The following is a 21,865-nucleotide window of genomic DNA, read 5'->3' as shown; positions in this document are numbered from 1 at the left end:
TATTTACAGCAAGCCGACAGCTAACATTAAATTAAATGGAGAAAAACTCAAAGCCATCCCACTAAAATCAGGAACACGACAAGGATGTCCACTCTCTCCATACCTCTTCAATATAGTGCTTGAAGTTCTAGCAATAGCAATAAGACAACATAAGGGGATCAAGGGGATCCGTATTGGAAAGGAAGAAGTTAAGCTTTCATTATTTGCAGATGATATGATAGTATACATAACCGACCCCAAAAACTCTACCAAAGAACTCCTACAGCTGATAAACACCTTTGGTAATGTGGCAGGATACAAAATCAACTCCAAAAAATCAGTTGCCTTCCTATACACTAAGGATAAGGAAGCAGAGAGGGAAATCAGAGAAGCATCACCTTTCACGATAGCCACAAATAGCATAAAATACCTTGGGGTAACTCTGACCAAGGAAGTGAAAGATCCATTTGGCAAGAACTTTAAGTCTTTGAAGAAAGAAATTGAAGAGGACACCAGAAAATGGAAGGACCTCCCTTGCTCTTGGATTGGGAGGATCAACATAGTAAAAATGGCAATTCTACCAAAAGCAATCTATAGATTCAACGCAATCCCCATCAAAATCCCATCAAAATTCTTCACAGATCTGGAGAAGACAATAATCAACTTTATATGGAAAAACAAAAAACCCAGGATAGCCAAAACAATCTTATACAATAAAGGATTGTCTGGAGGCATTACCATCCCTGACTTCAAACTCTATTACAGAGCTAGAGTACTGAAAACGGCTTGGTACTGGCATAAGAACAGAGAAGGTGACCAATGGAATAGAATAGAAGACCCTGACTTTAGCCCACAAACCTATGAACACCTGATTTTCGATAAAGGAGCTAAAAGTATACAATGGAAAAAAGAGAGCATCTTCAACAAATTGTGCTGGCAAAACTGGAAGTCAATCTGTAGAAGAATGAAAATAGATCCATATATATCACCATGCACAAAACTCAAGTCCAAATGGATTAAAGACCTCAATATCAGTCCAAACACACTGAATCTGATAGAAGAGAAAGTGGGAAGTACTCTACAACACATGGGCACAGGAGAACACTTCCTACGTACAACCCCAGCAGCACAAACACTAAGGACATCATTGAATAAATGGGACCTCCTGAGACTGAGAAGCTTCTGTAAAGCAAAGGACACTGTCACTAAGACAGAAAGGCAACCCACTGACTGGGAGAAGATCTTCACCAACCCCGCAACTGACAAAGGTCTGATATCCAAAATATACAAAGAACTCAAGAAATTAGACCGTAAAAGGTTAATCAATCCAATTATAAAATGGGGCACTGAGCTGAACAGAGACTTTTCAACAGAAGAAGTTCAAATGGCCAAAAGTCACTTAAGATCATGCTCAACTTCCTTAGTACTTTCTCATTTATTAAGGCTACCAAGGAAACCCAGTATGAGGAGTAGGGTCCCAAAATCCAGTAAAAAAGTCAGTGACAGCCCCTGATTCCAGTTGGATTGCTTGGTCCTCTTGTGGGACAATCTTTGTTTTAACACCTTGTATTGATTATCTTCAGATTCCCACTACTCAAGAAAAGAATTATATTGTAATAACGATAATTCATTGTGAACATTTTCATTAATTTTGTAGGTGAATTTTAAGCTTCTATACTACAAGCAATATTTTAATGCTTACTGAAAATATAGTTACCTCTCCTTATCAGTAGGAATTGGTTCCAGAACCACACTGTCCAGCTACTTTTTGTATAGCAAAATTGATGAAGCACAGGGCATAGTGTTGGAATTCAGCATGCAAATGCCATCCATATAATTCATTATAAACCAGTTACTTATATGTAATGAAGTATAAATTCTAGGCAAATATTTGCTATATTATTTTAAAGGCGGTAATGACAAGGAAAATAATCTGTGTGTATTCAGGACCAATATAGTTATTATTGAAATGTCTTCCAATTGCATTTGGCTTTGTCCACACACCTGGAACCAGCTGATTTGGAGTCAAATAAATTTACTTTTCTATGAAGTTCCTACTTCCTGTAGTTGCTGCTGGTACTGCTGTCCTGGGTGTTATGCTTTGAATCTCTAATCAAGATTACAGTTCACTTTTAATCTCTTTATGGCTTTATTATACCATAAGTTATACATGCATTCTTAAAATTTAATATAAATTAAATGTCCCACCACAAAAAACTCTCATCCTTAGGCACATCACTGTTTTTTCACAGTATGATTTTTTTTTATTTTTAAAAGTGATTTGAATTTATAATAATGTCTCATTTTTGCCTCCCTTCCTCAATGAGTCACAGTTGACCATTTTGCCCCAAAGAAACCTACTTTAACATAGAAACAGGATAATTGTTTTGAAATTTAAAACTAAAAAGTGACCCAAAACACAGATTAAAGCTTCTGAACGGTGGGCAATTGGAAGCAGAGATGTAAAGCAAGAGGAGCGGTGGTGAACAGAGTGATTGTTCCTTGACTATTAACAAAGGCCATATCATAATCAAAGTAAGTAGCGATGAGTCTTGTTCAAAATTAGTGGGTAAATCAAGAATGGGAGGTGAAGACAAAGAAATACAGCATGGGAATGTGTGGCTGCAGTCATCAGAGAGGAAGGGTAGCAGGTGCAGAAGCCAGTGAGAATGAATGTTCTCATCCTTAGACAGGTGTGTTCCAAAAGCAGCAGGAAGGCCCTGGATTTTCCTTCACTGTTAGTAACCCAACTTCACGGACAATGCTGGGCCATAATAAACATGGCTACCATTAAATGTTTGTTGAATGCTATTATTTTCTGCCTTCTTATACATGTCAATTACTGTGTTGCTGCCTACAGAGTCTCTGTGATAAATTATTATGAGAAAGGATTCTTTTTCTCTGAGAATTTCTTCAGATTATATTGTTCTCTTCATGATCCTCCAAACATCTACTTTTGTATATACCATGGAACTAGGTTATTTTTTCCCCTGCCTTCTAGTGGATAGCACTTAAATCACCCATTTTTGGTGTTTTTCCATGAGATTTAAATGACAGTATGCAGGCTACCTGATTTGATTGAGCAAAGTGTCGTTTTTTCCTGCTGAATGCACCTTTTTATCTCAGGACATACTGCCATGAAAGAAATATATATTGACGGAAGAATCATGAGAAACTAAAAGTATAAAAGGAGAGAATAGTATTGTTCATGATAACTGTTACAGGCACCTGAAAAGCACACTCAATGGATGGATTATGAACTTTATACAGTAGAACGCTGATCAGCAAGGAGAGTGACACTAACTACAGCTCCACACAAAGGATACGATTCCGACTACCAGCCTTGAATGAATAGAGGATTAAAGAAAGAAAGCTCGGGTTTCTAAGTGTCATCAAGGTGAGAGCCAATGTGTGGTCAGACACCTAAGGATAAAATTTCAGAGGTGCTAGAAATAGCTTTGTGACAGAGCTACTGGCTATGTGGATGTCAGCCTCAACATTGCTTAGTGAGTAATGTATAACCATACTTGATTAATGCAAAATTCAGTGTCTCTATCATTCAGAAACTAATTAAAATAGGATTTTCAATATTCTCACCATGCCGAAAGGATAAACAATGAGATACATACTCTTAGATTGACTGAAATAGCAGTTATACATGCATTTAAATGCTTCTTTTTATACAATTAATTTGGGTGTTGCAGGTTGTACATAACTTTAAGATATATTTAATTTAAATTAAGAAATAAATATAGCTATACTAGTAATATTTCTTTCAGCTCTGAACTTATGAGAGGCTCCCTTTATTATCTTTAAGATTTTAATGTAGATGTGAAAGAAAAAATATTAATTATGTTTCCTTCATTTTATAATGAACATTTAGTTCACTGATCAGGCAATGCCCACAGAAAAATATCTTTCCTGTCATTCCCAAAGAAATCACTGCTGTCGTGATTATAATTATGCTAGACCGCATTATTACCTGGGTAGCCTGTCCCTTTAAGAGACAAGCTCTGCCCTCTCAATCTCCCCCTTCCTGACAAGGCAAGCTCTTCTTGGCCCTCTTCCTCCCTCCCTTCTTCTGAAGAGGCGTCTAGCTGCCTCCCTCCTCCCCTGTCTTGTCTCTCCTCTTCCCTGTCTCTCTCTGACCCTCTATTTCTTTTTCTTTCTCTCTGCCCCCATCCCTCCCCCCAACACCCACCAAATGAACTCTCCATATCCAAGTTCTCTCTGCATGGCTTATGTCTGTCTGTCTCTTATCCACAGCATGGTCCCCTCCCACCAGCCTTGGGACCCACCAAGGGTCACTGGAGCCATAAATCATAACAACTGTAGTTACTAAGAAGAGGCCAAAAGAAGAAGAAAGAAAGAAGCTGAAAGGAATCCTCTGTCTAGTTTCTAGGCTTTGTTTGCTAGACATGCTACTCTCTCTACAGTGATCTACTGTGGGAAAGTGCAAGAAATCTGAACACACGCTTTCCTATCTGCATTGAGTCATTTTAGAGGTTTCACAGTGTACACAGCTCAGACTAGAAATGAGAAAATACTACGGCAAAGCTTTGGAAAATGAAGGTCATCATGGTTTGACAGTAATATAGTAAGTGACACCTGTTAAGGGTGCTTACTCCACAACTTGTTACAAGTTGTCGGGATTTTGTTTTTACACAGCACTAAGCTGAATGATCTGACATTCCTAACCCAGCTCCCGGGGTTCCAGAATTCCTCTACATAGTCATCAGCAGCTATCCTTAATAGTAAGAGTTGAACTGCTGAGCATTTGAAATGATAACTTGTGCATAACCTAATTGCCTTATGTGGCTATAGCAGTTGTGCACAGTCCCAGTGAAGTATTAAAAAGGACATAAACTGTTGATGGCATGACAGAAGACTCAGAGATGTCAGAAACCCCGTGATCATCAACATAAACCACTGTTCCTCCCTGCCTTTCCCAATAGGCAGTGTAGTGGCCTCCAAATAGCCTGTCGGAGCAATGTGAAACCAAGAACAAACTCTATTTCTTCAAAGTTGTCTTTGGACCAAGCACATACTGTGACAAATCAAGACTTTCTAATGATAAATCCACCGATGTATGTAACCTTTGCTCTCACCTGCCAGCATCGAAAATGTCTTTAGGATGTTCTACAAGCGCCAAAAGGAAAAAAAGATTCTTTTTCTTCACAACCAAGTGGGAAATACTAATAAACAATCACCACCATTTTCTAATTCTTTTATCCTTGAGTGTTAGTCCATTATAAGTTTTAACAAGGTGCCACCTAATGCCTAACTTAGATGAATTTCATGCTTTGCTATGCAATCCTTATAGTGATTGCATTTCAATGGATCAAGGAACACCAGAGCTTCTCAGAGTTGAGCGGGGTACAATAGGAGACGAAAGGTAATCCACCCTCAGTTGTGTTAGTCATCATCTATAATCCCGTATAGAACTGTCTTCCAGTTTACCCAACAGAGTTGATTCCACGTGTGCCTCTCTCCAAATTATGCTATCACCTCTCCACTCATTAGCTCAAGGGCACAGAAAGTAAGTCATCACCTTTCACTGATTTTTCACAAGGGAAAAAAATGTGTCATTCCCTTTAGCCTGGCAATCTCTTTGCCTGTCATTCTTTCTTTAAGGTTAGCATTTTTTGCTTTTTCTTCCTATAGAATTTTCAATAGCAGATCAAGGCGACAAATAATTTATATTTCAAGAAAAACTTTATTCTACCTCAAATAATTGTCTATTCTTTGAATTAGATGTTTGTACTTGGCACAATAACTTTGATTTTGATAATATTATGTAAGATTCCCAACTTTCCAATCTTTTTGAATGACTTAAAAACAAAATGGAAGAAGTAAAGCTTGCAGTTTTCATAGTTGAGTAGTTTGATCAAAGTTTCCTGAAAGCTATTAGCAACTATATTTACATTATGTTCTTCTTAATGGCTACACCGCACTTTAGCATTCCTTTAAGACAGTTGTTCTCTTTTTGATCCTACTGCACGTACTGGCTTTGTGGGAGCCTAGGCAGTTTGGATGCTCACCTTACTAGACCTGGATAGAGGTCGGTGGTCCTTGGACTTCCCACAGGGCAGGGAATCTTGATTGGTCTTAGGTCTTAGGGCTGATGAGGGAGGGGGATTTGGTTGGGGGAGGGGGAGAGAAATGGGCGGCGATGGTGGGGAGGAGGCAGAAATCTTTAATAAATAAATAAATTTAAAAAAAAGAACTAGTGAAAATAAATGAGGAATCTGAGATCCCCAGAAAGGCAGCAATTACATAGTACTTCATTAGTCTCTTAGCCAGGTTAACTCTAGACCTTATGTATCTCAGCATTTCATCCCACAGCGGCTGAGTCTCATCTGACTTCTGCCTCTTTTCCCCACTTCTGTTTGGATCAAAGCTGCTCTTGATTTATTTACTCTTTGGTCAGTCAACTATTTCACCTTTCTAGCAAACATTCTTTGCAAGGCAAATGATGAATGTCAAGAAGAGGCCATCCTTTACTCAGCCCCCTAAGTGTCACGGAACTATGATATGTGCATCCTGACTTTAGAACAGCTACACTATTCAACAAAATCACAACATTAGTTCTTCCAAATTTGGATCATAAGTTTCCAAAGCTGTCCAGTCTCATTTTGTCATTTTCAACATTAGTTTTGCTCGTTTTTGCTTTCATTTAAAGTTGTTGTGTATTAGCAAAGACCTTTGATTAATCATAGTTCTGTCCCTGTTACTAAGTCATTGCCTGGCTTTCAGCCGGCAAAAATAAAAGATACTAAGATTTGGTATGCAAATGAGTCTGCGATATGAAATACTGCTTTATAATGTTGAATCCACATTAATAATGTTGTAGAGTCTAAAGTTTTGTTGTAGCATTGAACACTTTGTAGTTCTAAAAATTCACAAGATTGGCAGTTCACCAGCTCCAGTCACTTACAGATGATGTAATGTACTCTTGTTGCCCCAGACAATTGTGTTAGCTAAGTAAGAATCCTTTCAAAAGTATTAGCCATAATGATGAATGCCAACGTGCTACTCTATATGTGACTCTCCCCTCCATGTCATATCGTATGTCTAATCTCCATCAAAATGCTCTCCTAAGGACAAGATGCTTTTATTTTAAAGGCAACAATAACTTCCGGGAAGCCTTGTCAAAAAAAAAAATGTACTGTCCATAAATTTACCTAAATACTTGACATTAGTAAAATGAAGTTTCAAATATGAAGACATTAGCCCCTCCTTGGATTTTTCTCCACGTTATATTAATAAATGCCAGAGAGAGGAGAAGGCTGCTGTGTAGAAGCACCCAAGCCAGACTTATCAAAGGGGAGTTCAACCTAGTGCTGTCTGAATAAAAGCAGATTTCTCCCACAAAGAGCAGTTTTCCAGATGCAAATTGTCATTGTTCTCATGAATTAAAAGATTGTATCTTCACCAGAGCCTGTAACAACGGATAATAAGTCAGTATTTAACAGCCACGGTATTTATAGTCTCTATGGATGTAAATGTAATATTTAAAGTACATTGTGAAATGGGCTCTGCGGTTTAAGAGGAAACAGGTCATTTACATACCAAAGACTCTCTCAAAACTCTAAGTTCTGTGTCTTTGGCAGCTTGACCTCAGGCACAGAAATGAGATGTTTCATGTTTACAGAGAACAGCTCAGATCCTGGGGACAGGAATTCATTCATCAAGCACTTGCCAAGGAACTCATCTTAGTTTCCTTTGAAGATGGAAATTGCTATCTTTCTGGACCAGCGACTTCACCTATCTCTGCTTTACCCTCACTTGGGGCGATGCAACGAAGCCCTTCCTATCAGAAACTGAATGTCAATTATAGCAACCAAAGCAAGTCGCAACCAGGGAGAGCAAAATCAACTCAGCTTTGATGGATCCTCCTAGTACTTGAAGTCAGGAACCAAATTAGAAATTTCAGATGTTTCTATGATATCAGTGTATAGTAGCCAGATAAAGGTTTTCCTCTAAAGTGTTCTTTTAAAATGTGTAACATTAGGCAATATGCATTTTTTATTTATTTGTCCCCCTGAAAAAAGAAAATGATAATTCTTTAATGCTACCTATAAACTCTAAGTAGATCTATGAACAACACTAAAGCAACTGAAAAATGATATTCATCTAAGCATCCTCCTTTCAAATTGACATATCTAACCCACAGGGCAACATAGCTCAGTAGTTCTCAACCCGTGAATATTCTGTATATTTACATTGCAATTCATAGCAGTAGCAAAATTACAGTTATGAAGTAGCAACAAAATAATTCCATGGTTGGGGTCACACAACATGGGGAACTGTATTAAAGGGTTATAGCATTAGGATGTTTGGTAAATAGCCTCAGGTCATTAGAAATTGAACCAAGCTGTATTGAGCAATAGGTCCTAGTCATAAGAAAAGGGGCAGAGTCTCAAGGATGCAGATCAAGCAGCATGGGCATTACAAAGTAAAGGTATGCAAGCCTGTAAACGAATGTAGATTTAAAAATATAGGTCAATTTATGGTATACGAGCTAGTTAGGAACAAGTCTAAGCTATGAGTCAAGCTTTCATCATTAAAAAAAAAAGAATAGCTTAGCTCTGCCATGTAGTGATGAGGTGGGCAGGCCTGCTTTTTGTCCTGCCCAGCTCCCATTCTGTAGAAGGAGCTGCAGGCAGCATTCCTGCCGCCCAGCTCTGGGCTTCCTGGCTAGCTTATGCACCAAAATAACAACACACAAATTGTATTCTTTTAAACACTGCCTGGCCCATTCTCTGTAGCCTCGTACTGTCTAACTCTCACATCTTGATTAACCCATTTCTAATAATGTGTGCAGCACCATGAGGTGGTGGCTTACTGGGAAGGATTCTAACCTAAGGGCGTCTCGGGTCAGAGAATCATGGCGACTGCCTTACTTCCTTGCTTCCAAGCATTCTGTTCTGTTTACTCTGCCTACCTAATGTTCTGTCCTATCAAAGGGCCAAGGCAGTTTCTTTATTAATTAACCAATGAAAGCAACACATAGATAAATTACCCTCCTCCATCACTGCAGTCTGCTCCAGCTAAAGAAACAATATACCTGGGTATCACAAACAGCCTACCCTACTATTGGTCAAGTCACCGAAAATAGCTGTAACTTCCTGGTAGCTAGCTATGTATAAATAGATGTCCCCCAGCCCATTTAAATTTGTTCAACATTCATCCCTTTGGAGAGAAAGTAAAGTTGTATTAAAAATTACATTATTAAACATATTAACTCTTCTTATAAATTCTTATTTTAGAAATAACCAAATGTTCACAGAATTAGAACATTCAAGATAAATTCCTTTTCATAGATTATTCGACACATAATCTATTTTAACACAGGTAGATCTTGAGTACTTTGCCTTATGGAATATTGTTTGGAACTACAAATATCATATCACATTATTCACATATAATTTATACTGTATCTCCAAATAATAATAGCTTAAAATCATATCCCCTATGTGCTCATCTCATTTGGCACAGAAGGGCAGTTCCCTGGATTCATCTAATAGCTAGTTTGTCAAATAGCCAAAAATTTCATCAGCAGGTTTTTTTTTTTAGATTGTCTGATTCATAGTTCAGTAATGCCATCTGTAGTAATAGGTTGCTCCTTGTTTTAATGTATTCCTCACCTTAATATAGCTTTCTATATGTTTGTACTATGGGGGTACATATTAGCCTCAATTATGAGTCATCCTCATTCTTCTACTTATGCTATAGTTGAGGCTGTTTTTTTACTCTTCTTTTTTCTCCTTCTTCCTATCTTCCTAGTCTTTTTCTTCTTCTTTCCTTTCTTTTCTTTCTTACTTACTTTTCTGTTTCTTTTATTTATTTTTTTTTTTGTTTGTTTGTTTTTGAGACAGAGTTTCACTGTTTCCCTGTGTAGCTCTGGTTGTCTTACTACTCACTTTGTAGACCAGGCTGTTAATTGATTAGGTTTTGTCAACTATCAGCTTTTTTGTGTCTTTTAGATATTTATCTTTCTGTTTTTCTGTTCTTTTTAAGTGTAGGATGAGGGATAAAAATCTAATTTCTATTTATACAGCTTAATCAGAAATCTCTAAGCTTCCCACTATCTCTCTGAAAGCACTAGTTTTTTCAGTAACCATCTTAAAATGTAGTTGAAAATTCATGTGGACCACACAAGGGGGCAACTACTTGCCTGGGAATCTCTGGGTTCCTGCAAGTTGAAGAGAATGCTGTTTCAAGTCTCTAACTTGAGTACTGGTTGATTCAGCTCCAGTCTGGGCATCATTTTACCTACTCAGTGATACTGTGTTCCTAATGCAAGCACCCAATGAGTACCCACTATCAAACTGGCTCTGTGTCTGACACACTGAGAGGGCAGATTTAATTTCACTTCAATTTAAATCGAATAAGCCAATCACAATAGTTAAAGAACAACCCCAGACACCCTCCTTCCTTCTGTGGCTTATTGCTTTAAAAGTAGCCTGTACCAGCTATTCGGAGTCTTTCTGGCCTCTAATGCTGAAAGACCCTGTCATGACAGAATTAATAAAATCCTCATGCTTTTACATCAGCTGTGGTATGAGAGATGGTCTCTTGGGGTGACTCCTCCTCAGTGATTGGACTCTAGGGTCCAACAGTAGCCCCAAAAGAGTCAGAACCTGAGGGAAACAGCATTTCCTCAGGCAGCGTTTCTTGTGGTACAGAACTACTTCTCGTAGCAGTGAAGTTGTAATTGCTGACTAGGATAGCTCTAACACGAAGGCAGCAACAATTAAAAAAGAAGATAACAATTGTGGCTAGAAAAAAAGGTGTTGTTTTTCTGAAAACCTTTGGATTTCTGTTTCATCTAGTGCTCTGTACCTGAAACACTGTTCTATATGGTGCATGATCTCTTTTCTTCCACTGGATGAACTTCTCCAACTTGTAACGTCAATAGAAAAAAATACATGTGCAAAATTTTGTAAGGGTGGTAAACGTGGCATGCACTAGAGCTGGATAAGCCATGCGCCAACCTGTGAACTTCCTTAATTAAGAGGAGACGTAGAATTAATGTGACAGCAAACTTCCAAGGAATTACCCTAGGTCTTATTTGATGTTGATCTACAGAATGCATGCTTTTCATATTCAGTGAGTAGAAAGAGGAAAGGATAAATATACGGGACTACTAAGGCAGTGCTTATACCTCAATCATTAGCCCACGAGCGGTTGTAAGGGGAATATAGTACATGAAAGAAAAGACAAATCACATTTGAGAGAACAACCGGAAACAAGACTTTTATGAAGTGTTTTCTTAGTTAAATATAAATAAACAAATAAATAAGTTGTTGTAGATAAGAAACAAAGAGTGGAAATCACGAGGTAAAATGAAAAGCATAAAATCCTTTGGAAAACCATAAAGCATGACGATGGTATGAAGGCAGTCTAAGTTTCTCCTGAGAAATAAACATCATATTGGAAAAGAAAAAGGTACATCACTGATGACCAAATGATACAGACCCTGTCCTCTGTGAAGGCCAGACCATGGGAAATGAGCACTCTCCAGGAAGCTATCTAGAAATTATACGCTGTGCTCATATTCAGCTTGCTCAGCTGCTTTTACCACAGGTGCTTCACAATGTCTTTAATCTCCCTACAGTTACAAATGATAACTCTCTTTCAAAACAACTATTCTCTTATGGAAAGTGATAGGGATCAAATGCAAATGTGTATAGAGTGTGCTCTATAATCAAGGAACATCATTGGTCAGCTGATGTGTGGAATCAGGAACAGCACAGGCTTTGGGTAGAAGCTGTTAGGGATGCTCAGTGGTTTCCTAATCACTTGTGCAGGAATAAGCAAGACATTTTATAGAGCAATCCCTTGAAGACCAACATAAGATCCACATGACACAGAATGTCCAAGGAGCAGAAAAAAATACTATTTATATTCAGTTAACATATTCTAAACTAAAACTGGCAAACAGTAAATCTGATACCCTCTAACTGAAAAGAAAAAACACAAGCAGTTGTCAAGGGTCTGATACCAAACCTCGGTTTGGTGACAAGCAAGTCATGGAATCTCTGAGTAACAGTTTCCTTTTTGTGAAATAGAAATTGAGATGCTTCCTCGTTGAACTACATGAGGTCTCAGAAAGGAAATATGCATATAATTCTAAACAACAACAACAACAAAAAACCTGTAAGTGGTAACCCCTCAGTAATGATTGCTATTTCTTTGGGGTGCCAGATGATCTCTATAGGTGATAAAAGAAGAGTACTTTTTTTTTAAATCACAGATATTACCTAAATCTGCAGAGAAAATTACTTTTGATACATAGATTTCCACCCACCTAAAAGACAAAATTCACAGATTTCTATTTTACAGCTGGTTAAAAAGAAAATGGCATTTATCTTGGTAATTGTCAAAAGTGTCACCTGCCTTGTTTTTTTACAGCTGTCAGAGAAAATTGAAGGCCTACCATTCAATGTTTTACCTCAACTAGACCATATTGTATTATATTTAAAGGATTTCTTTATTAGTGTGTGTGTGTGTTGCTCTAAATTGTTTTACTAGCATGATTATATGATAAAAATTACATTTATACTTGTGGTCTATGTATAGCTTTATTATAAGGGTTGAAATACTTATTTTAATATAAATATAGAATTCACTATTTGTAGAGAAAAAAAGAACAGAGTTCGTGAAATAACTAGAATTCTAAGAATTAAAGGCTTTGTTTTTAAAGTTGGGTTGACCTGACTTTTGAGATTTCTAATTTTGTCTTTGGGCACCTATCAAAAGCAGAATGGATTGAAACCTTCATAACACTTTTATCTGAGATGCACACAAGTAATCTGTGTGTACTCTAGCTGGAAATGGAAAACAATTAAGAATCTGAGTTTTAAATACTGTAAAGCAAAACTGCTCTGAATCAAATTTCCAAATTGAAGCCCCACGCCTAATATTTTGATTTTAATTGTCTGCATCCTCACAGGCCTTATAATTTTTGCTTGATAAGAACTCAGCCATTATGTTCAGACCTGAGGCTATTTATAGAGGTGTGAGCGACAACTGAAAACGTAGAGGGGCCTTGAGCTCAGAAGAGAAGACTTTCCACATGCAAAACTCCAGAGAAACCTCTTCTTACTCGCCCAACATACATATCTGGCAACCTCTCCGTTCACAAATTCCTTTCCCAGATCCGGTGTAGTCTCACACAAAATGACTACCTAATGACAACCTTTTAAACAAAAGCATGGGGGAGTCCCAGTGGCTGTCAATTTGCATAATATCCCCAAGCTACAGTACCTTCTGTGGTGATCTCAGTCATGGTGGAGGCAGAAATCAATCAGGTGAAAAGTTCCAGTCAAGTGGTGCTTTGCAGAATTCCGGAGGATTAGAGAACTCTGGGAGAGGGCGAATGCAAGGGCTCTTGTTTTTCCTGGCTGTTTTCAGCTGCTTTCCGTGGTCCTGTTGAACTTTGCCTCTTCTCTGCAGAGTTCTCCCCCTGGAAACAACCTCAGCCCTTTCCAAGCAGTACTTGTGGCTCAGCTAGAAGTATCAGCTTTAAACAAAAATAGCCTCATCTCCCTAGGACTCTTCAACACTTTTTTTGGCACTCTACAGAAACACACACACACACACATACACACTGGCTCTCCAGCCCTAAAGAGACAGGCAATAAATAAATAAATAAATAAACAAGGAAATAAACAAAAGAAGAAAAAGACACCAAAGTATCTAGAAAATACAGTCTAAGCCCCCGCACTGTCTCTGAGTTAATTACAGGGGTCTGTGTCAGAAAACATGAAATAAAGAGTTGAAAGTAATCTTATCCGAGATAGCTCAGATTTATTCTTAGTGCCCCTAATCCCCAGAACATTCCCCTCTCCCTTATTTGGTTAGGGGAGGGTCATGTAATGTCTACCACAGGCAGAGTGGAGGACAGACTTAAGTAATCTTCTGAGTTGGTTTCTGGTTGCTCCAAATCCTCTTAGCAAGTGCATTTATATGGGGCTGCATTTAAAACTGAAATTATTAAGTCCTGACCACTATTATAAGCTAGTCATGTTGTAGGCATCTGATATTTTCTAAATATTTGTCAATAAGAAGTATGTAATATAACATTAAAATAGAACATTGAGAAGCATAATGTCTCTGGGTTTTATTCTAACACCTTACTGAACACAAAATATTTTAATTTTTCTCATCAATGAAAGAATGAGAAGGTAGCATAAAGTTGAGAAATCCACTGCTTACATTTTAGAAAAAGATTTCAAAATTTCCCTATCTGAACTGGGAAGAAAAAAATAAAAATAAAAACTGCATCCTAGCAGCAGCTAACAATTAGCTAAATTGCCTGATTAGCATTTTCACCTTCCCACTCCTAGACAGGTGTTAATGAGCAGAGAAATATTCAATAGTCGTGCCTGGAAGGGGAAGGAGAATCAAAGGGCATTGATAATCATAAACTTTAACCAGTCTGAGAATAATCAAGGGCTGACTTCCCTTATCTTTTATTTTCTTCTCATATTCAACCTAATAAATGCGTGCAATTTCATCTTTTAGCCTTAACTCACTGCCTTTGACTGCCAGAAACTCTTGAATTTGTATGGTAACTTCATAGTTCACAAAGCAAAGCTCTATCTGCTGTTTCAAAGTGTGGGGCTCAGAAGAGTGCTGTGACAGCTATTTGCATAGACAATGACATTCCACATGTCACCAGCTGTCTTTATTGGCTGCCTCAATTCCTGGCACAACAGAAATTGCACAGACATCAGCTGAATAAACAAATAAGTCTGTTCATTCACAGAGGAGGAAATGTTTCCTGGTAGATTCATAATGCTACACAGGACCAGCAGCTAGAACTGGACATTGATTATAGTGCCAATGCCTTGCCTGAGAGTTAAGACTTTGTCACAGACAATACTGTTTCCTGGTTGAGTATATCATTGCAAATAAAACCATATGCATAACAAACAGATGCAGCAGTCTTTGGAGAAGTGGTCTACCTAGAGGAGCACCCTGAGAACAGAGATCCCCTCACGATGGTTCTCTCCTTCTGGCGATTTAAATAAGAATAGCTCCCATAGGCTCATACTTCTGAATGCTTGTTTTCTAGTTGATGGAACTATTTGGAAAAGATTAGAGGGTGTGACCTTGTTGGATTGGAGAAGGCTTGTTACTGGGGGCAGGTTCTCAAAACACCTGTTTTCAGCAAGGGCTCTCTCTCTCTCGCCCTTCCCCACCCTCTAATAAGTTTCTCCAACATCATGCTGACCTGCCTGCAGCCATGCAGCCATGCTCCCTATCATGATGTTTATGGACTTTATTTATTCTTTGAGATCAAAAGCAAGGCCCTGATTAAAACCTTTCTTTTATAGGTTGCCTTAGTCACGATGTCTCTTGGCAACAATAGGAAAGTAACTAAGACATTCCCCCAATACATCCATTTGATACCAACACAAGGCTGCCAGTTTTAAGAATAACACTTCATCCCCATTGATCAGTCCATTCATGGTCCTTGACAATAGTTAACTGAAGAAATAAGCATGCTGTCTGTACAGCCTACAAGCACTTTCAAGGACTAAGACCTAAATAAAATTTAGAAGGGACTAAAAACCTCACTTTCTAACTATTGTTCCATGAAAGGTTGAAATAAGAAGAGGGAACTAAATTTCAAGAGATTGATGCTACACTCAAGATCTCACTTTTAATTTCATGTCGCCCACTAGACACTAGAAGAGAAAGATGAAAATCAAAACAGCAAACAAACAACCCCCCCACAAAGCTATTCTAGTAAATCAATGTGCTTGCAGGATAATAGACTCTTACTTCCATATGTGAGATGAAATGATAACTCAATGGGCATTTTAAAATTACAGTATTTCTCATTTTGGAAAGTTAGCAGAATTCTTCCAACTTTGAAAGCTGCTTCATAAAGCATGCCTTTGAATTAGAACCATTGGAATTGGTTTCCCTTGCTTTTAAAAGCAATAGTCTTAAAGAGATGTAACCAGTCTGTTGGACAGTTCCAGTGTGGCCCAGAAGATACAGTTCCTTTCTTGGTGTAGCATCTGGCAAAATCTCACAATGGCCATTCCCTTCCACCAGGTATTACACAGAGAAACATTAATGAAACTAGGGCATTAATAACCTACCTGTCTATAGTCAAAGATGAACTAAAAACTTGTGTTCTCCTGTTTAGTGTTACATTTAGGTCAACACACTTATCCATTGATGATGCAAATCATTAGCCCTTGTGATTTTTGTTTTGTGTTCCACATACTCAAGATGGTGGTTTGACAATGTTGTGCTTTAGAACAATTCATAAGCTAACAATCAATAAGACAATAAAAGCTAAAAGATATGCAGTAAAGGAGGTCTAGACAGGAGAAAAAAACTCTAAGCAGGTTACAGTGTGTTTTACAATGTGCATAGAATTAAGAATAAAAAGAGAAAGGGCATAGTTCTAGAAAAAAATAAATTGTTTAAAAAATAAGTAAAGTCTTTAAAGAGAGAGTAAAAGTAAACAAGCCACTTAAATGTAGGAAATTCACAGAGAGTCTGGATCCTATATAGTATTATGATGATTTTGAATTTTTTGAATGCTGATGAGCACATAACTGCTGGCAGACGTGGACTTGAGAATAGGACTGCAAAACTGAACCAACCTAGATATTTTAGGGCTATCTTAACTTTAAAGAAGAAGTCAAAAAATATTTCTCAATGGGAAATTAAAAATGCTTTGGAGAAGGGGTTATGCTTTTGCCCTACAGGAGATTATAGGCCCTGGAAACGTGACTTGTTTCTAGCTAGCCTTTCAAACTTAAATAATTCTGTTTCTCTTTACATTTTGCTTCTGGGCTTTTTACCTTTCTTTATTCTATATTTCCTTCTTACTCCATGGCTGGTTGTGTGGCTGAGTGGCTTGTCCCTGGCATCTTTCTCGCCTTCTCCTTTTCTTGCTCCTAGCTCTTCTTCTTTCCTCAAGCCTATATTTTTTCCTCCTATATATTCTCTCTGCCTGGCCGACCAGCCTATTTCTCTCTTGCCTAGATATTGGCTGTTCAGCTGTTTTTTAGACCATTCAAGTGTTTTAGACAGACAAAGTAACACAACTTTACAAAGTTAAACAAATGCAACATAAAAGAATGCAACACTTCTTTGCATCATTCAACAAATAGTCCACAACAGTGGCTGTGCAAGTTTGTACTCCCATCATACAATGGAATTGCAAAGTAGTTTTGATGTGCAATTCACTTATAACTAAGGACATTGAACATTTCTTTAAGTGTTTCTGAGCCATTTGATATTCCTCTATTAATAATTCTGTTTATATCTATACCCCATTTTAAATTTGATTATTTGGGTTACTGATGTCTAGTTTCTTAAGTTCTTTATGAATATTTGGATATTAATCTTTTATCTTATGTGGAGTTGGGAAAAATCTTTTCCCAGTCTGTAGATTGCCATTTTGTCTTATTGATGGTGTTCTCTGCTTTTCAGAAGCTTTTGAGTTTCATGAGTTCGCATTTATTAATTGTTGATCTTAGCGTCTGTATCCTGTGTTCTGTTTAGGAAGTTGTCTCCCATGCCAATGGACTCAAGGCTATTACCCATTTTTTTCTCCTGTCTAGTTCAGTGTATCTTGATGTATAGTGAGGTCTTTGATCCACTTGGTTGAGTTTTGTGCAAGGATAGATATATTTGCAATCTTCTACATGCAGACATCCAATTTGACTAGCACCAATATTTTAGTGTATTCCTGGCTTTTTTTTAATCAATAATCAGTTTTTCATAAGTGTATGGATTTATGTCTGGGTCTTCAACTCAATGCCATTTTGCTAGTAATAACTATGTAGTACAACTTGAAATCAGTGATAGTGATGCTTCCAGCAATTCTTTGAATGCTCAGAATTGTCTTAGTTATCCTGGAGTTTTGTTTTGTTTATATGAAGTTGAGAAGCACTCTGGAAATAAGTATGGAGGTTTCTCAGAATATTGGGAATCAGCCTACCTACCTCAAGACCCAACAATACCATTCTTGAGTATATACCCAAAGAATGTTCAATAATACTGCAAGGACGTTTGTTCAACTATGTTCATAGCAGCATTACTTGTAATAGCCAGAACCTGGAGTCAACCTAGATGACTTTCAACTAAATAATAAAGAAAATGTGGTACCTTTACATAATGGAGTACTACTCAGTGGTAATAAAAAAACAATGACATCTTGAAATTTGAATGCAAATGGATTGACCTAGAAAAAAAAAACATCCTGAGTGATGTAACCCAGACCCACAATGATGAGCATGAAGTTGAGAATTGTCTTGTCAAGGTCTGAGAAGAATTGTGCTGGAATTTTGATAGGGATTGCCTTGAATCTGTAGGTTGCTTTTGGTAGAATGGATATTTTTACTGTGAATACTATTGATCCATGAGCAGGGGAGGTCTTCCCATGTTCTGATATCTTTTTTTAATTTCTTTCTTCAGCAACTTGAAGTTTTTATCATACAGGTCTTTTACTTGCTTAGTTAGAATTATTCCAAAAACATTTTTTATTATTTGAGCCTATTGTGTTAAGTGTCATTTTCTAGATTTTTTTTCCCTTAGTCCATTTGTTATTTGTATATAGGAGGGCTACTAATTTATTATTATTATTATTTTAGTTAATTTTTGTTCCAGCTAAAAATGGAGACTTCTCATTTGTTCCCAGCTGCCCTGACCTGAATAATCGCACAGAATCTGTATTAAGCACAACACGGTTTGGCCTATTAGCTGAGGCTTAAGTAATTCTTACATCTTAACTCATTTCTAATAATCAATATATCACCATGAGGCTGTGACCTACCAGTAAGGTTCCAGTGTCTGTCTCCTTTGGCAGCAACATGGCGTCTCTCTGACTCCACCTACTCTCTATATATTTCTTCCAGCCTGATATAGGTCAAAGTAGGTTCTTTATTAACCAATAATAATAAAACATGTTCCTAGCATACAGAGGGGAATCCCACATCACTCAGCCTCTTTGGTGAAGGTATTTATCAGTTGTAAGGGTTGTCTGGTAGAAGTTTTTATGTCACTTATGTATCCTATCATCTTGAAATGACAAGACGTTGACTTTTTCCTTTCCAGTTTCTATCTACTTGATCTCCTTCAATTGTCTTATTGCTCTACTTAGAACTTTATGTACTATATTGAATAGGTATGTAGAAAGTAGACAACCTTGTCTCATTCCTGATCTTAGTAGAACTGATTTGAGTTTCTCTATATATAATTTGATATTGATTATGATTTGCTGTAAACTGTCTTTATTTTGTTTAGGTATGTCCTTGGATCCCTAATCTTTCCAGGACTTTTATTATGAAGGGGTATTTAGTTATGTGAAAGAGCTTTTCTGCATCTAATGAGAAGATCATGTATTTTTTCCTTCAGTTTTTTTTATATATGATAGATAACATTTACTGATTTTCATATGTTGAAGTATATTCGCATTTCTGAGATGGGGCCTACTTGATCATGTTGGATGATATTTTTGATGTGTTCTTGGAATGTGTTTGCAAGTATTTTATTGAGTATTTTTACATCTACTAAGCCAAATGATTTTTATAGTATTTAAAAAATATATCTTTTTTTTATTTTACATATCAATCTCAGATTTCACTCCTTCCCCTCCTCCCATGCATTCCACCCCCCCCCCCCCGCCATCATACACTTTCCACAGAGGGTAAGGCACATTGCTTTGAGGAAAGAACAAGCACTAACCTATTCTATCTAGGCTGAGCAAGGTATCCCTCCAAAGAGAATGGGTTCCAAAGAGCCAGTACAAGCAGTAGTGATTAATCCTGATCCCACTGCCTGTAGTGCCACAGTCTTCCCCAGGCATACACCTGTCAGCCACATTCAGAGGACCCAGTTTGGTCTTACACTGGTTATTTCCTTGTCCAGTCAGAGTTGGTGAGCTCCCATTAGATCAGGTTAACTGTTTCTGTGGGTTTCCCCATCATGATCTTGACCTCTTTGCTCATATTCCCATTCTTCCCACTCTTTCACGGAATTTTGGAAGCTCAGCCCAGTGTTCACTGTGGATCTGTGCCTTTGCTTCTATCAGTTCCTGGATGAATATTCTATGGTGACATTTAAGATAGTCATCAATTTGACACAGGGTAAGGCCAGTTCGAGTAACCTCTCCACTGTTGCTTAGGGTCTTAGCTGAGGTTATCCTTGTGCATTCCTGGGAATTTATCCAGGGCCAGGTTTCTTGATAGCCCAATAATGACTCCCTCAATGAAGATATCTCTTTCCTTGACCTCTGCCTCTGTTCTTCTCCCATCTTGACTATCTCTTTCCCTGAAATTCTTCCCCCCTCCAGCTTCTCCCATTATCTTCCCCTTCTGCCCTCTCCCCCCGGCCAACCTCCATGCTCCCAGTTTTCTCAATAGATCTTGCCTATTTCCTCTTCCCAGGGGGACCTATTTATGTTTCTCATAATGTTCTCCTGGTTATTTAGCTTCTCTGGGGTCATGGACTATAGGCTCATTATCCTTTGTTTCACAGCTACTATCACTTATGAGTGAGTAAATGCCAGGTTCATCTTTGTGGGTCTTGGTTACCTCACTCAGGATGGTTTTTTCTAGTTCCATTCATTTGCATGCAAATTTCAAGATTTCATTGTTTTTTACCACTGAGTAGTATTCCATTATATAAAGGTACCACATTTTCTTTATTCATTATTTGGTTGAAAGGCATCTAGGTTGTCTCCAGGTTCTAGCTATTACAAATAATGCTATGAACATAGTTGAACAAACATCCTGTTAGTGTGATTAAGCATCCTCTGAGTATATGCTCAAGCATGGTATTTTTGGGTCTTGAGGTAGGCTAATTCCCAATTTTCTGAGAAACCACCATACTGATTTCCACAGTGGTTGTACAAGTTTGAATTCCTGCCAGCAATGGAGGATTGTTCCTCTTACTCCACAGCCTCTCCAGGATAGGCTATCATTGGTGTTTTTGATCATAGTCATTGTGACAGGTGTAAGATAGTATCTCAGAGCCATTTTAATTTGCACTTCCCTGATGGCTAAGGATGTTGAACATTTTCTTAAGTGTCTTTCAACTGTTTGAAATTCTTCTGTTGAGACTTCTCTGTTTAGACGTGTACCCCATTTTTATTTGGATTATTTGGTGTTTTGATGTCTAATTTCTTGAGTTCTTTATGTATTTTGCAAATCAGTACTCTATCCAAAGTGGAGTTGGTGAAGTTTTTTTTCATTCATTGGGCTGCTGTTTTGTTTTATTGACTGTTTCCTTTGCTTTACAGAAGCTTCTCAGTTTTAGGAGATCCCATTTATTTACTGTTGCTCTTAGTGCCTATGCTACTGCTGTTATATTTAGGAAGTGGACTCCTGTGCCTACGTATTGAAGGCTACTTTCCACTTTCTCTTCTATTAGGTTCAGTGTGGTCACATTTATATTGAGGTCTTTAATCCATTTGGACTTGAGTTTTGTACATGGGCATAGATATGGATCTATTTACATTCTTCTAAGTGTAAGTATCCATTTATGCCACCAACATTTGTTGAAGATGCTTCTTTCTTTTCATTGTATAATTTTAGCTTCTTTGTCAAAAATAAGGTGTTCATAGGTGTATGAATTAATATCTAGGTCTTTGACTCAATTTCATTGGTCAACCTGTCCAATACCATACTGTTTTTATGCCAATACCATACTGTTTTCATTACTGTAGCTCTATAATAGAGCTTGATTACAGGAATATTGATGCCTCCTTTATTGTACAAAATTGTTTTGGCTATCCTGAGGTTTTTTTTCCATATGAAGTTGAGTATTGTTTTTCAGGGTCTCTGAAGAATTGTGTTGGTATTTTGAAGGGGATTACATTGGATCTACAGATTGCTTTTAG

General features: G+C 37.6%; 1 protein-coding gene across 11 annotated transcripts in view; it reads right to left on the bottom strand.

Annotated features, from left to right (window-relative positions):
- Trdn (triadin) overlaps positions 1–13,585 on the bottom strand; it is a 377,801-nt gene extending 364,216 nt beyond the window's left edge. For all 11 annotated transcript variants that reach the window (XM_057761731.1, XM_057761734.1, XM_057761735.1 and 8 more), the window contains exon 1: positions 13,255–13,585. In XM_057761731.1, the coding sequence (XP_057617714.1) occupies positions 13,255–13,276 (22 nt within the window). In that variant the 5' untranslated portion in view covers positions 13,277–13,585. The remainder of the gene's footprint in view (positions 1–13,254) is intronic.
- Between the last annotated feature and the right edge of the window lie 8,280 nt (positions 13,586–21,865).

This window comes from Chionomys nivalis, chromosome 2 (assembly GCF_950005125.1).
Source record: "Chionomys nivalis chromosome 2, mChiNiv1.1, whole genome shotgun sequence".
Lineage (NCBI taxonomy): Eukaryota > Metazoa > Chordata > Mammalia > Rodentia > Cricetidae > Chionomys > Chionomys nivalis.
This window is presented reverse-complemented; position numbering and strand designations above follow the sequence as displayed.